The 17,169-nt window shown below is 39.9% G+C and overlaps 1 protein-coding gene across 5 annotated transcripts in view; it reads right to left on the bottom strand.

The window, feature by feature from the left end:
* Window positions 1–8,746: 8,746 nt before the first annotated feature.
* MAP7D2 (MAP7 domain containing 2) overlaps window positions 8,747–17,169 on the bottom strand; it is an 82,725-nt gene continuing 74,302 nt past the window's right edge. For all 5 annotated transcript variants that reach the window (XM_015640061.3, XM_015640029.1, XM_019008052.1 and 2 more), the window contains 7 exons: window positions 16,348–16,552; window positions 16,131–16,235; window positions 14,920–14,973; window positions 14,271–14,349; window positions 13,422–13,608; window positions 10,829–11,108; window positions 8,747–10,363 (listed from right to left, as the gene is read on the bottom strand). In XM_015640061.3, the coding sequence (XP_015495547.1) occupies window positions 10,859–11,108; window positions 13,422–13,608; window positions 14,271–14,349; window positions 14,920–14,973; window positions 16,131–16,235; window positions 16,348–16,552 (880 nt within the window). In that variant the 3' untranslated portion in view covers window positions 8,747–10,363; window positions 10,829–10,858. The remainder of the gene's footprint in view (window positions 10,364–10,828; window positions 11,109–13,421; window positions 13,609–14,270; window positions 14,350–14,919; window positions 14,974–16,130; window positions 16,236–16,347; window positions 16,553–17,169) is intronic.

Raw genomic sequence — 17,169 nt, 5'->3', positions numbered from 1 at the left:
GGGCGGGCGGGGGGCGGCCCGGAAGGGGAGGGCCGGGCGGGGCCGGGCGGGGGCGGCTCCGGCACCGCCCCCTGACCGCCCCTCTCAGACCGGGGCCCCTTAGCCGGAGCCTCGGCGTGCCGCCTGGAGTCGGGCTTTCCTGCTCGGGCTGGGCAGCTGTCTCCCGCCCGCTGGTTCCCGGCCGCGGTAGCGCAGAGGACGGGGTGCGCTGACCCTTCCCGGGTGTTGAATTCCGAGCAGTCCCTCACCTGGAATGCCCTGTGGGAAGTAGAGCCCTTCCGTGTCACGGGCAGCCAGGAAGCTCAGCCGCGCCCTGGGACGCAGCATGGACAGCATCGCCAGCCAGGACAGGGAGGGGATTGTCCTGCTCTGCTCAGGGGCGGCCTTACTTCGAGTGCTAGAGGAGAAACTATTTAAGAAGTGGCTCAGCTAATTTGGCTTGTTCAACCTGGAGGAAATCTCATGGTCTACCACTTCGTCGTGAGGGGAAGTGCAGGGTCAGGCACTGATCTCCTGTCTGTAGTGACCAGTGACAGAACCCAAAGGAATGACCTGAAGTTGTGTCAGGAAAGGTTTAGGTTGGATATCAGGAAAAGGTTCTTCATCTAGAGAGTGGTTGGGTACTAGAACAGGCTCCCTAGGGAAATGATCGCAGCACCAAGCCTGCCAGAGTTCAAGCTTTCGGACAATGCTCTCAGGCGCATGGTGTGGTTGTTGGGGCTGTCCTGGGCAGAGCTAAGAGTTAGACTCAGTTCTTCTGGGTCCCTTCCAGCTCAGAATACTCAGTGGTTCTGGGACACTTCTCACTGCCCCTTGTGCCCAAGGAACAGATGGCAGCTCCTGCACAGGGCCAGGGATGGCAGGAGTGGGGCAGGCCCCATGAACCTGGGTTTGCTGGGCAGGCATCACAGTCCTGGCCCTTTCACTGGTCTTGGCTGCACTGTAGTGGATCAGGCAGGAAAGGCTGGACCAAAGATTCCCCGAGGCCAGACAGGTCCAACCCTGCAGCTGCAGCCACCATGGGGCTGCCCCCAGCCTGCAGGTGAGGCAGCCGTGGCTCCCTTGTCCCATGTGCCTCGCAAGGTGTCAGGTAGTGCTCTGCAAGACTTTTTGCAAGTTCCTGGAGTTCCCCTCAGAACACACACTACAGGATGGCTCCTTGCCTGGGATCAGATCAGTCCCAGTGACATGAAGGCTCTTTAGGCTGCTGGGATACATTAATTCCTTCGATTGCCAGTCCTGATAGTCAGCAGGCCCAACAGGTTTGGTGTCAGTTTTTCCTTCAGGAGCTGTAAACAACAGAATCACACACAGAACATACTGTAATCCTTTCAAAACAAAGTATCTTCTTATGGCTGAAAACCACTCAGAAATAGATTTATAGATCACACAAAACCAAGGAGACACTGATGCTATTTAGATTGCATTGGTATCCAAGGCTGTTGGTCAAGGATCTTGAATACTACATTGGTGCTTTGTCAGATCAACTCCTTAATATAAATTTGATTCAGCACAGACGCAGGCACACTATTCTGTTTTAGCCCAAGGATGATTTTGATGCTTGGTTTTGTATTCTTACAGTAGCTAAAGGAAGACAGGTGATACCTGATACAGTATCATTACAACTGCAAAGGCAGGTGATATCTGATCTTGTGTAAAGCCTACCAAGTAAACCTTGTCAACTTTTTTTTTAAAAACAATTTAATTTAAGAAAAAAAAAAAAAAAAAAGAACCAGACTCATCACACTGTGTTACACAGTCTTGACATTTTTGCTGTAGCCAAGAACCATAGTTCATAGTTCGTGTCATCAAGCCATGGCCTAAACAGGGTGAAGTTATATTCACTGAATAGAGAGTGGAAAGGAAGGGTTGCTTACTCTTGGCCTCCTCAAAGGGATGGTCTCAGCTTCCCTATATTCTGGAGACCAGTATGAGCTGACTTTGGCTGTCCTTTGGACTTTAGCTGCTGATGTCCTCCTGTCCTCCTTTATAGGACTTATCTTTCAGCAGTGCATTATCCTCAATTTTCTGTCTTCTCAAGCCTGGGGGCTGCAAGTGGGACTGAGGGATCCCTTCTCACAAGTATCAATCCATTTGCTGTCTTTGTCCACAGGATCCTGCTCAGTTCTCTGTGGACTCATATACATGGAAATCCATGATTGCTGTATAAAAAATTTTCCTGCATTCACCAAAACTCGTATAAAACTATACGAGTTTGAAATGCTCGTATAAAACTATACGAGTTTGAAATGCTCGTATAAAACTATAAGATTCTTTCTTAACTTAGTTGTAGCATTTTCCCAATTAAAATGGACTGCAGAAGATTTACTGACTCATAGGACACAGAATTACAGTGGCAAGCAGCACCAAACAACACTTGCTTCCTCTTTGGTATGCTGGAATTTTTGTTAATAGAAATTCAGGATAAGAACTGCCTCAGTGAGGTTTAGATGGAGAAAGTGAGACTGAAGCAGAGAGATGCCACTGATCTGCACTTTCTCAAAAAACCTGGGTAGGTGCAGATAGGGTAGTATCTTATCTGGTATATGCCAGATAGGTGCAGTCCCAGTTTGACATATATGGCAATATATGGGATAATCACTGTGTAGGCAGCCACCTTTTCATTATCAAGATTCAGAAAGTCGAACCAACAGTAAAAAAATTTGTTTTATTCCCTGCTTCAGCTGATGTAATGGTTTGCCTGACCTCTGCATGTAGGGGTGACCTCTGCACTGAGACTTAAATCTAAGCAGATTTGAAACAAAACTGAGCTCACAGTACAGACAGACAGCCTCTGTGTGCATAGGGAAAACTTCTACATGACATCAATTATCAAATTTCATTTTCAACCTATTTACTTGACGTTGCTGCAGATGGTCTTGATCCAACATATTTATAGATTTTAGGATGGATACTATCCTGATGGATAGTAAGCACTATGTGGATAGTAAGGATCTCTGTGGTTAGGATCATGTAGTCAAAGTAAAAAACAACATACATACTTTACAAGTTAAATTAATATTTAAATCAGTGTCTATTAGTAGCTCCACAGCATCATTATTCTACCTCTAAATTGGGAAGGCTATTCTATTGCACAAGACTTGGCAATTACTGCTTATTAAGACTAATTATTTTAATCTATTTCCATGTTTTATTTCTAATTAAGTATCATTAGAATAGAGAATCTCTTTCATATTCCTTTAATGCTTAATTTAGTAAACATTCCCTTTGGAAAGAGCACAACTGTGGTTTGCATGCTAAATACTTGGAAATGATGAATAGAAGTTACCTAAAATTCAAAAGCAGGAACTAGCCCTTGACAGCAGACAGATCTTATGGATCTGTTCTTTCAAGGAGGGATTTCTTTTTCCACATAAAATGTTACTCTTGGCACTGACCTTTGCTGAACCATATTATGCTAATTTAAAAAAAAAAAATAAAACATCTCCTTGATCGTTGGCAAGGTCAGGCACAGAGCACAGGAATGTGCTCCCCAGTCACCTGGACTTTCCTGCAATGCCAGGTGTGACCACCATAGCAGCTGCCACTGAAAACCTGCTCTCCACTGAGGTGCACCAGATAAATGAAATTAAAATCTTGCTGTAGGAGTGGTTTGGCTTGGTTGTCATACACAATTAATTTTGGTGTCTCCAGACAGAGCCTGTAGATGGTGACAGTTAAAAGGGAAGAAGCATCTTGGAACAGTGAGAGAGGGTCTGGTGGATTCAGCACCCCACAAGATGATCTTGATCTATTGTCAAGAACTGCTATCCGTGGTTAAATCATGGTTAACCAGGCAACTTCTCATAATACCTGAAGGGAAATGGTTACTTTTGTACTTGACTGTCTTGTTATGGCTCCTGAGTAGGTTTGCATGGCTTCATTACTAGGATTTCTGCTTTTGAAGGAGTTTCACATTCATGTTATCTTCTTCTGCCTCTCACCCTTCTATACCCCTTAGCACAATCAGGCACTTTTTTATCAAAATGCTTTCACCAAACCACAAAGTGCATCTCCTGTTAAGAAATGAAAATGAGCAGCCTAATTCTTTGCAGGCATGTTGGTCATTTGCTTCTTCTAATGGTAGTAATAAAAAAAAAAAAAATTTCAACAATTCAGTGGAACAAAATTAGCTAAACCTCTAAGTTCCCAGCAAGGGATCATCAGCTCTCTCTCTTAATTTATAAAAATTAGACACTGGGGTTTAAGTCAATTGCTGAGGTTATTTGTCAAAGGAACTTCAACTCTGTAATACCTCATACAGGCAAGACAAGAATTTGTTCTAGAATGAAGCAATAAACCCCAAACTCAGTCATAAGAACTTTCTTTAACAGTTTTCTGTGGAACTATGATACTTTTTTCAGTCTAGGCTCAAAGCAACAGGTAACGACTCCCTCCTTCATTGAGGAAATATATCCTACATTTTTTAGCCTTGAAATTTAAGGAACGCTGGAAAATAATTGTTTAATTAAAACCTGAAGGAATGTGTGAGGATGACTAACTGCATGACTTGGCTCTGATAGTATCACCAAATTACTCTTCAAAGAGAGCCTCCAGCAAGCCCAGGCTCTCATGATGTAACAAAGCCAGTGTTTTATTTATAAGGTTATCATGGCTTTCCTGTAACAACACATGAAAATGTGCCATTGCTGCTGGGCATGCAGTCCATGTGAACTTGGCAGGGCTTTGGCAAAATACCAGTGAAAACAATCTCAGTGTATGAACTAATACCAATGTGTGACATAAATGCAGTAAGAGGATTTGAAAAACAAAGGCTTTGAGCTTATCATCCAAGAGGCTACAGCAGATGAATTTGAGGAGGAAGGCAGAGGCACAAAAAGGCTGCAATGCTTTGCTTGTGCAAGAGCCAGGTCTTGGAAAGATGACAGAAGCAGAAATTGCAGTAAAACAGCAGGATGAAAGTCTGACTGAGGAGAGAGAAAATTTCAAAATGTCCAGCTTGAGACAACACTGTGGGCATGACTGATACTGATTTGCCTTAGGAATTTTAATAGTAATTATGTGGTAGTAAATATGTGCAAAATGTCTTAGCATTCTTCAGTGACTGTGACCTTCAGCCATTCATCAGCTCATTTATTTGCTAAATCCACCAGCAGTTTCATTTGCTACAAGACACCTGCCCTAAAGCCCAACACTGGTGCAAGAACATTGCCATAAATTAACCTTGTAAAACTGTAGGTTAGAAACACAAACGTTGCATGCCAAAAGGGAAGAACTTCTGATCTACTCTTCAGCTGGGGAAGTTTTAGCCATGTCTGACCAGGACTGTAGCTGTTGCCCATGCTGGCAGGGTTTCAGTGCTGTTCCTGACACACTACTGCACACAGTAGTCTTTGAAAGCCTCCTTGAACTTGGGTTTCTCTGCCAGCTGTGGTGCAGACAGCCTTTGTCCAGGAACTGAGAGAACAAACCCATTTCAGCAGGCAATGGCCAGAATTTGTATTCTTTTGAATTTCTGTATTTAAACTGATAAGAGGTTTAAGAAAAATTAAAAAAAAAAGAAAATTATTCCTGATTGAGATTTCACACCAGGAAAATTAGAAGTTACTCCATAGAATTTAGTGCCATAAACCCCCACAGCTTTGCATATTTAAGGTGCTAAAAATGATATTTCAGATAACGCTGCCATATGTATTTTAAAGGAGAGGCTACTCTGAAAAGGGATGTGCGTGCACGTTAATATGATGTTACAGGTATTGCCCTGATCATGCTTACTGAATTTGGTGAGAGGGATTATTACTTCCAGAAAAAACATAAGATAGTGAGAGAGTAATTTCCCTGATTCTGAACACCTCTTACACACATTAATTTTTTTCTTCAGCTATGCCATTTTATGTCCTTGGGTCCATTATTGTACAACGTCAATCACCAACAATTGCAGTGGACTTCAAGTTATTTTTTGTAGGCACAGCAAGATCTAAAGTGATATGCAAAGCTGCTGGTTTAAGCTATTTATGTAACTATTTTGAAAACTTATTCTTAGAGATAGGACTTCCTAGAGCATGCAGTCCATTGCTTACTGCTCCTTCTATTCCTTGTATCTCCTGTGCATCATAGTTGTTTTTTCTTTGGAAATCATTAAGGCTATTATAACAAGGATACACATCTATTTTTGTAAAGCTCCCAAGTGAACATGACATGTATCTTCCAGAGCCTCTATTCTGATCCTGAAAAATGCAGGCCTCAGGTAATCATCAAACCTACTAGTTTAAAAACATTACTAAGCTCAGTCTTGAATTATCAAAATGCTATAAAACATATACAAGCTACAGAGCAAACAAGGCTACTGGGAAGAAAACAGGTATCTAAAATTCTGGTAATCAAGAAACCATTTTCTTATACTTTAGGTAATTATTTTAAAAACTTAAATGTAATTTCTCTAAAGAGTTTCTGCCTGCAGTTTTAAGGACTTTTCCATTTCACATGCTTCAGCAGACATGTTAAATTGGAGTGAACAGCATCACTTACTCTTCAGCTGTCGGACATCAAAGGATGAGACAAATGATGGGATAAAAAAATGAACATTCTGGCTCATGGTGTTCTGGACTGGTATTATTGCACTAACAGAAACAACAGAAATGCATCTGAATATTTTAAGCTTTCTGTTATTTTTAAAGTATGTATTCTGGAGAGACTGAATTTAAAATCTGTTTTCTTGAAGATTAAAAAGAAAATCCAGAGAAAATTGCATTCAGTCAAAACATACAATATATTTTCCAGATTTTAGTACAGTGACTCAGCAATAATAATACACTTTTCAGCATTTAATATTGATACTGAAAATCAGCATCCCCAGTGTTAGATAACTGCCCTTTAGGTCTCTCTGTGACAACAGTGGCAGTATAGGTGAACCACCACTCTTCACGCTGGTTTTGGAGGCAAACAACAGCCTGAATGACATTACCCTGAAATGAAAGCAAATGAAGAGACTTTTTCAGTTTCTACCTTGTTCTTAAATAGGGAGGGAGGAGAAGGCAGAGATCTCACAGGTCACTAAATCAGAAAAAGGAGCAGCATATTACCACTGATTCATTTGTGCCATTTACAGGACAGTCTCCCTTCTTGTGCAGGACACAGGCCAGGCTTAGAGAAAACAAGATACAAACCTCAGTCTAGATTTCAGCTCTTGAATATTGAACTACCTATTTCAGCTCTTGAATATTGAACTACTTTAATACAGTTTAAACCTTAATGGGAAGGATGTCTCCTGGTGTTTCCAGGCTGCTGTGCAGCATTGAAGCCCAGTTATCCTGGGACCTCAGGCTTCTCCCAAGCAGCGCGATCAATGCCAAAAGGCACCATGCTACCTTGGGCAGTAGAAGAGCTGCAGTGCCACACTGACCATGCCTGGAACAGGAGTGGGCTGGTGGCAGGGACACTTGAGCTGCAGATGCTGTGACTGCAAGCTGGGACTGAGGTGGGGTGGGAAGCACAGAAATGTGCTGCTCTCTTTATGACAGAGGGAAGATCTCCACCCTGCCGGCCAGAGTAGCAATCTGCTATTTCTGCAGCTTTCTGCACACACCTCATTTGTATAATTAAAGGAGAGAGAGGATGATTCCCCCTGCTTCTAGCTGTTCATCACCAGATGAAAATACAGCCTGGGGATCCAGATCCACCCTTCACCGAAATTTTGAATTTAACTCCTGGGGAGACAGGAGGTCCAAGGCAAGCTCTGGGTGCCATTTCCCAGGGCACCATGGAAAGTGTTGAACCTAGTCAGAAAGCTACTGTGATCCCAGTTACCTCACAGGTGTTATTTGTCTATTAGAAACTTAGTGATATAAAATAACAGCAGAAAAGCTCTATCAAGGACTTCTGTAAATCACTAGTGATCCTTCACTGCAGTTGCAAGAGCACTGAAAAATTCAAAGTAAATCTCACTGCACAGTCTTGATTCACAACAGCAAACACTGGTATGGTGCTGCTATGAAGAAGTTACATCATTAAAAGCAAAAAGAAGCAATTTAACTCATCAGCTGACAGTACCTTCTCCAGATACACAGACAAATTTGAAAAGTTACATCTGAAAGCAAAAATAAAGGTAAATATGCAATTTCTTCACCAATACTCATCTTGTTTCCTTCAATCTCAGTAAATAATTGAGTGGACAAATAACACGAATGTTTCAGGAGTCAATACAAATGAAATGAACTGTCACCATGGAAAGTATTAATATACCTCATCATATAAACAGATTGTCTCATTTGCAATTTTGATTGAAGGGATGATTTAAAAAAATATATTAAAAAAATTTCCCCTCAGCATTTCACTAGAGAACTGTCAGCAGCTCCAGGCTGGTCACTTTCCAAGCAGCAGTGTGTGCACATAGCTCCAAGAGAAGTTCAGCATTTGTGTCACAGGTACTCTTACAGAACAACTCTTGCACACTAAACAGAACAGTGTCTCAAGTTTTCTTTTGCTTATTTTCTTTGCCAGACAGCAGAGGCTGGGGCTGCAAACTGGCCCCTATGCTGTCACCAGCCCTCTGGATGCCACAATTAGGAGTCCTCACCTTAAGGTTCTTTGGCACCAGCCTGCACTTCCTCAGTGTATTGGCAGGACCCTCAGAAAGCAAATGAATATACGGCAATGGGAACAATGGTGAAATATTCTGAGGTTTAGACAACCACCCCTTCACTCAGTATGATACCCTCCTTCAGAAAATACCTCAGAACAAATTAACATACAATAAATATGGGAATAAAAAGTGATAAGAAACAAGTCAGATTCATAAATGAAAATGTATTTCACCTTTTTACATGCTATACAGGTCATGCAAGTACAGAAATCTACAGGTTATACAATGACACCATAATAAAATATAATATGACATTTGTCAAACACAATGTATTACAGCAAAACAAACTGTTTCTGTTTGTTTATTATTTAGGAAATAGATGAAGGACTTATTTGGAAGACACAGTACCATGCTACAGCTTACTGCACAGTCAAAAGAAAGTTTCTTTGAAGTACACTAACATAAATAGAGCTGGGTTGTTGTAAGTATGATTTCTTTAGGCATTGCACATCATGTCACTGGTTACTTTCCCACTGCTGAGTTTTAAGAGCACAAGAATGGTGCTACAACTGAGAGTACGTGTTCTACGCTGTGAACTCTCACACGTGGGAAAAAAAAGCAAAAAAAGCAAAACACCCCCTCCCCCTAAGTTTTTATGTCTTTTGTGTTAGTGTCCAAAGAGAGTTACATTTATAATTTATTCTTATAAGGGACAGGACAAAATGTCCTCAAAGCAGCACCTGATCTAGCATAAAGGTTTACCAACAGAAATGAAGTTAACACTGTATGGCACATGACGTCCCGACCTTGTACATCTTGATGTGGACTGTTCCATACAGATGTTTACACAACATTAAGGGCCCCCAGTGTTCCCGGCATGCATTTTGGCCTTTGTGTTTCTGACACACACATATTGTTTTGCTGCTGACCCAATCCCATTTTGTTTAAGCTACAGGAAGACAAAATAACTTCTCTGTGTGATAGAAAGCCCGCTGGTATCAATCAAGTGTATTTAAAGGTTAATGTGTCACCCTCCTCATCACTCACTCGGATCTACTACAGCTATACTACATATATATTAAAGGGTTACACTTGGCATTTTGCCTAGTTTGCTTACAAGTGTTACACAAATATGATTTTAAACACAGTTGATAGCTGCTCCCAGACTAATTAATATTAACTGGTAAGTGCCACTAGTGACTAAAACTGTCAACATAATCTTAAAGGGATAGTTCCCACACTCCACAGTCATTAAGAAGGCTCTTTTGATTCCAGCAGTTATATGTTTTTCAAGCCTCTTCAGCTACAGTTTTGAATTACACACCTCATAAAAGTTGCCAATAACTCCTTATTAAAGACAAAAAAAGATAGGCACAAAACTAAAGTACAGTATATTATTTTGTTTCAATGCACTGTGGGAAAACCCCATCATTATTTACAAGAAAAAAGATGTCTAAATGGATGTATGATCAAGCTTAGGAAAGAATTATTTAAAAATAAAATGCACAGGTAAAAATCACAGTGAAGTGTTGAGATGAATTTTAAATTAAAGAAGAAATAAGTGCTTTATTAGCAGCTAAAGCTCAAATTCTAATGCACACTCCGTCTTCCCTGAAACATCAAGGCTCTAGATCATTGGTTTCTACCAAAAGCAGCCAGTTATTCAACATATTCCCTGGGAAGACAAGTTATATTCAGCTCTGATTATTTGAAATCCAGTGTTCCAGTGTTTGAGGACTGCAGAAGCTTTTTCATATGACAAGCTCATATTTTACTGCCAGTAGCATCACAGGGATATATATCCTCCAGAAATTGTTACCTCTGTCAATTAAAAAGAGAGAAGAATATCAACTTAACTGTACAAGTTAGATGACCTCAGGTATGTAATTTAGAGAACATACTCTTCCAAAAGACCTGCCTACTATGGGTTTTTACTATGCTGGCTTTTCAGGGTATGTGATTCTACACTGCAAGTTTTATAGCAGCAGAAAATGGTAAGCAGCAGCAATAACTACCATAAAGGTACCCTATTAATGAAGAAATTCTGGATGTCTAAAGGAAATGTTTCCATTTACCAGATACTTGTGGTTGCTATGATACAGTCAGTTTGCATATGATGCAAATTTACAGGCAGCTGCAAATCTCAAAGATTATGTTCAAATACCTAGGAGAACAGCTTTCTTTCTCTCTCCACACTGGTGTATACAACTGCTGCAATAATCCTGGGAAGATAGTAAGTAATCACAGCAATTTGTCATACCTAAGATGTTTATCACAATACTATACCTGAATCCGTTCTGCTGAAAAGCGAGGCTGTCAACAGATAGAATTAAGTGTATTTTCCTGTCCCGGGCTGTTAAATCCCTCAATCAAGTTTTTGTTACAGTCATCTAGGCTAAGGGTATCACTGGACATCTTGGAGTAGGTAGCTTGGCCTGTGAAATCCAAGAGGTCTTCAAGAGCCTTGGCATTACTTGTTCCGTTTTGGTCCAAAGAAACACCTGGCATGAGTTCATTCATGGGTGAATATTCAGGGATAGAGATAAGTTCTTCTTTTGAAACTGGGCTATATGAAAGATAAAGGAAGAAAGACACAGAGTAAGAGGTGTGTAACTTCTCATTAAACAACAATCAAATTAAACCTCTGACTGTTCAGAAACTACCACTCAAGACAGCTCCAGCAAGCTTTTACCTAGAGAATGTCCTAATACAAAGAAAAAAGGATGTAAGGTCATACCTAACCTATATCCTTTAATGATTAAGGTTTGTGGTAGCTGTGTAACATGAGCACTCATCTCCTAAATGGACATGTCTGATAGTTTACTGAACTGAGTTTACAGATCATTTCAGTCCCTGCACCATTCCTTTACCTAAGTGTTTATTGCATCCTTCACATTACTCTCCTGATCCTGCAAACACTTAAAGCACATACATTTCAAATCTTAATGTTATTTCTCAAGACCTTCTTAAGACACACAAATCTCATAATGAAACTTAAGAAATGCTGCAACCAGCTGCTTTACTGAGACTATCAAGGCTAGTGCACTTTAGTTTGGAGAAGAGAAAGCAGAGGAAGGCTTTCACAGACATTTTTAAAACCATGATGTGGTGGTGAATGAGTCGAGGCAAAACCATTACACACGGAATTCTACAACAAAAAAAATGTAAGGAGTGTCCAATGCCACCAATAAAAAACTGGGTTTAACAGGGATCAAAGAACATAATCTACCCAATATACTGTAATGGAGACTGTACTGTACAGACTGCTTCCAGGTGAGGTCCTAGACACAAACATCAGCTGGAAAGAAAAAAAGAGTGGGATCAACTCATAGGCAACACTCAGTCAGTGGCCACTTAAAAGGCCAAGGCAGACTTGCACCCTCAATATCCCTAAGGCTACACTTCAGTGATCTTGGTGATAGGTGATAGGCTCAGGTCCTCTCCCTCACTAGTTTTTCTTACTCATATTCTCCAAGACCAAATAATGGGCTACACGGTCTTCTGGTCAGTCCCAGCAGGGCGTTTTCTATATATTTATACATATTTGCTGGAAATACTGAGAAGGCATGAGAGGTTCAACTGGCTTACTGATAAAGAGAGAACAGTATAAAAATTCCATGTTTAAAATTCAAACCTAGTTTTGACTTAGCAGCCTTAAATTAACTGCCTAAATATACAAATATGTAAATTAAAAAAATATAAATTAAAAATATTTCTTTTCTGCACATCCATCAAAATGTGAGAGTATTTATGTTGGAATGCATGAAATAGAAGCCTCTTTGAGTCCCTCAGAGAGAGAAGGGAAGGCAGGGATTGAATTGGAGCCTTTAGAGAAACTGAAATATATTATGGCACACAGACATGAAGCAGGAGTGTAAGTTCTAGTTTTAAGTAAGTAGAAATATATCTTAAGTGCCTTAAGAGACTGAGTTATTTAGTAAAAAGCCCTAAAGCCTAGTTGAAAGTTCAGTAGCATTACCTTTTACAAAATTAACGTAGCTCCAGACATAACGAAAACATAGCAGAACATTGCTTGCATTTCTAGACAGAATAGACAGAACTATTTGCATGAACAGACAGAAATATACGAGTAGATTTTGGGTAAGAACTGACACTACTTTTGCACATTAGAATTCAGCTCAGATTAGTGTAGGAAGACTGTTTTAGAATTGTGTTTTTAGCTGATTTATGAACAAAATCCTCCTGTATTGGGGGCGGGGGAAGAAGAAAAAAAGGTGGGGAAGCTGCTTCTGCTCGGAATATTGGGACTCTATGCCAGAAAGCTTTTAACACAGACTTTAATACTCTGAACTTTTTGCCTTCAAGATTGATGTATTCATACAATAAGAACTCTACAACAACCAACAACTGCTCTTGTCTCTTTGAAGACCCAAGACCCATGCAAAATTCAGTATATTTAAAACCATAAAGTTATTTACTGATTTCTGTGCATTTCTACTTGTTAAGTACTTAAAATTCTAAATCCATGATTTTCATTGTTCTGTTTGTATGGAAACAGAAATGCTCATGCACCACAGCTTTGCAGCCAAATTAAAAAATGGTGACATCAGAACAATATCTGCAGTAGCTGCTTTCACAAAAATGTCTGAAAGGTTTGGGCAAACTTGCATGGAATCCGTAAATAAGGACTGTGGAAGAATTTCAGAGTTCCCTCCCCCAGATATGTGAGATGAGGTTCTGTGGCTTGTGTGTAAAAACCCAGGAGCATCCTAGCAGGAGCAGAACACACCCAAGTGCACACCCAGCTGCCACTGTGGGGGGCACATGAGAAGGAAAGTAGTAAAGTATTAACAAACAAAACCCCAAATCCTGTGTCTCATAGGAATTCCACAACCCTGTTGGTAGATCCAGTCTGTACCTCACATCCATGGACTGAACCTCATCTGTTGAATCTTCCATGCTGTTAGATTTCCCATCAACAGCTTCCAGCTGAATAAGTCCTGCTACTGACTTCAGTCCATTAGCAACTACATCTTGGGAAGGGATTACAGAAGCAGCACTTTCTAAGCTTTTATTTTTTAGGCAGGTTGCCAATCCATTGATCTCTGTAAAAGAAAGTTAGAAATTATGACAATAGAAACTTTGTTATTTAAATAGTTTTAAGTTATAGATTGTGTAGAAAGGAAGACTGACAATGCAGTATGACTCATCATACTCTACTGTCATTCCTCTATTCCACTCCAAAACTGTTCCTTATGCTACATCTTTTAAATTTGAGGAAACAGGAAGAGCATGTTTTATCTTTTATGTCATGTACTAAAAACCCTAGCCTGGGGAAGTAAACAAAACATAGATAAATGTCAGATATGTATATTTTATTTAAAAGTCCTTAAATACATAGGCTTTTTTTAAATGAAGTTGAATTAAATGTAGGATTTAGAATCATACTACAAAAAGCTTGGTTCTGTGCAAAAAATTTCTACTTAAAAATTTTGAAGGTAGGTTGCAGCAATGAAACATATTGACAAATTAGAACTTTTCATTTACAAAAATGCAACATCAGGTATTAAAATGGAGGAGAAACTTTATTCTGCTTTTGCTTAAGTGGCAAAGCAAAACTGTCTCCATTTGTCACTGATGCAAATGTAGCTGTTCTTTTTGAGATGAAAGCAAAGAACTTATGATAATACAGTTCTCTGCCTCAGATCAAAGAAATCTGAAGATATTCAACTGTGAAAATAGGTCAGAAAAATATGGCAATTTTTACCTGGCTGGTTGAGAACAAGGGCCTTTGGTTGCTTTTCCACATTCAAAGTTGATGGGATCTCCAGTTTTGGCTCTTCCTTCTGAAATCAAATAATGTTTTAGCTGTATTAGAGGGAGGACTTGTAACCTTCATGGAAGCAATTGGACTCTAAAATTGTGAGACTGCCCAGGGCCACAGGGTGACAAAGACCATCAACAGCAATACAGGACTTTTTTTCCCTTTGCTTTTTTTTTTTTTAATTGAAAACCTGACTGTCACTTCTTAGCTGGACACAACTGCCTTCTTTTCAATCCCACATTCCTGCCAGGCGTAACAAAGAGAGCTCAGTAACTAATTCACTGGCTGGTACAAAGCAGGACAACAGATCAGCAGCAAACATTACAGCTCCAGCATGCAGGAACAGGCTGTTGCCCCTTGCTAGGTAGTGAGGGGGACAATTATCCTACCAGCAAAGGCTGCATAAAAGCTATGTCTCTGTAGCAGTGACTGTGACACGGCAACAGTCACTGTCAGTTTGAAATGCATCTAAAATGTGGGTCTAGAGTGTACTTAAGCAGACTTACTAATATGGAACTACCCTAAAATTTAATTTCCACCTATGATAATAAAAAGAAACAAAAAAATCCTGCAACCACATACTGTTTCATACCTTTATTTCTGGGGTTTCACTCTTCCTTGTTCTCTTCATTATTTCATCTATTCTCTATAAATCAAAATAAATTTGAGGATGAGATGGCAGAATATGTAACACAAGAGATAAGGGAAAAAAAGACAACCATGTCTTTACTGTCACGACATCCTCTCTGCCTGTCTTGGAAAAGGGAGAACAAATAAGAAAAATAAAGAAAAAAAAGACAAAAACCCTCTTGCAGCTGGTTTTAACCTATCAGATCCTACAGAACATTAATTTCTCAGCACAGATGCACTTTAGAAACAAGTATTTTTAATACCAGGTGTTGGCAGCTATGAGTTATGCACAGTTCTGGAACAAGACATTTGTATAAAACCAACAGTGGTTATTTTAATCTAGCTGCTTTTCCAATTATTTCCAAATGGTTACTTTAAAAATAGTTAGCCTTTTTGAAATAGAAGAACAAAATGAAATATCTGAAGTTATTCTTGCTGGAAATGTGTAAGGCATTATCCTAAAATACTTTTGTTTTCCTTTGTTCTTCATTAAAAAGGAAATTATTTGAGATGTAAAACACCTTGGTTTGATTGTCTAATCTGCAACTGCGACATGCCTCCAGTTCAGTGGTGAACAGTTTAAAATATATGGATAGATGAGCTTTTGTAAGCTCATGGGGTTCTGCAGCTGTTCTTTTTCCTGTCACACAGCTGTAAACAAAGCTAATTCATGCACCTTCAGCCATTTCTGTGTGCAGCAGTGGCCAGATGATCCTGCTCCTCTGCATAATGCAACCAGAGACAGCCAGGTGGGGGAAAAGCTGCTTGTTAATCACAAACTTTCTCAATTAATGACACAGAGCTTTTGTTGAGTAAGTTTTGAACAAAGTCACTCATGTTTCTCAGTAGTTAGTGATGTCCTGGGTTGGGCAGCAATTGACATTTGCCTTGGTATGCCATTCCTTGTTTGTCTCAGGTATTTACATTTTCAGGTAGAGGCTGGCTCTGTGTTTGCTCAATGCCTAGAAGAAAGTCATTTGCTTCAGGCAATTCCACTTTGTTACAAATTTTCCATGTCCACATTCCCCTAACAGGCAAGTAACAAATACTAAACCTGGCATAACTATTCACCTCTAATCCCTCCAGATTATTGTTAGTAGATATTACTGGGTGCTTCCTGGGTTATGGGTTTAACAAGAAATGAAATAATTATCCTGAGATGCAAATACCCACCTTCTTCCGCTCCAGCCTTTCTTGCTCAATTTGCTGCATGATTTGTTCCCTTTCAAGACGAAGTTGTTCAGCTGCCTCACGGGCTTTGACTTCTGCTTCTTCCCTCTAAGCAAAATGTGCAAATTATGTTAGGGCCATTACTTATTTCAGACTACCAAATATTAGGAAGTATTTTTTTACATGTATAAAAATTTCACATTTATGTTTGAGATGTTACCTGTTTCTCAAGTTTGGCTTGGAGCTCTTTTTCTTGCTTTTCCTTTAGCATTTGTTCTTCCTCAGCTCTTCTCCTGGCTTCCTCTTCTGCCTTTTTTCTAGCTGCCTCTTCTTCACGTTTTCTTTCCTCCTCCTTCTTACGAGCTTCTTCTTCCAGACGAAGTCTTTCCTCTTCTGCCTTTCTTTTCTGCTCTTCTCTTTCAAGCCTACAAAAAATGTAACAGAAGGTTTAAAAGGCTTCATCTTGTTTAGCATGAATCCTACTGTACATACATCAGTAACTGGAAACACATCCATCAGCGCATATTTTCATGAAAGATGCCAGGATACAGTGAAGGCATCGAGCACATGCTCACAATTCAGGTTGCTACCAAGATTTTACTCCAATCTTACTTTTAATACCTAAAATATTTCATAGAAGTTATAATTTCCACTGAAAAAACATGCATGATCAAAGAAAACATTTCTGTTTTAATGTCAATGAGAATGTCAATCATAAAATTAAATTTCAAGAACAAAGACAACCCTCTCCCCCTGTACTTGACACCCAGAATGCTGGTATCTATAAATACACAAGTTCTTTTATCCTTTGCTTCATCTGAAGACAAACAGATGGGATGAGTAGCAGCAAATTCCACAAAACACAGTGGAACACTGGAAGGAGTGGTTCTAAATTCCACCTGCGTTGTTCCCTGGCCCACGAGGGACGTCATGCTCCTTAAGAATTATTTTGTAAGTCATCAGGGCCAAAATGGCAGGAGCTGGTCATTCCACTCCCACCCTGCCCTGTGTTTTTAATAAGAAAACCCAAAGTTGAATCTAG

This window comes from Parus major, chromosome 1 (genome assembly GCF_001522545.3).
Source record: "Parus major isolate Abel chromosome 1, Parus_major1.1, whole genome shotgun sequence".
In the NCBI taxonomy this organism is placed as follows: Eukaryota; Metazoa; Chordata; class Aves; order Passeriformes; family Paridae; genus Parus; species Parus major.
The sequence above is the reverse complement of the archived record's forward strand: the minus strand, read 5'-3'. Positions and strand labels throughout refer to the sequence as shown.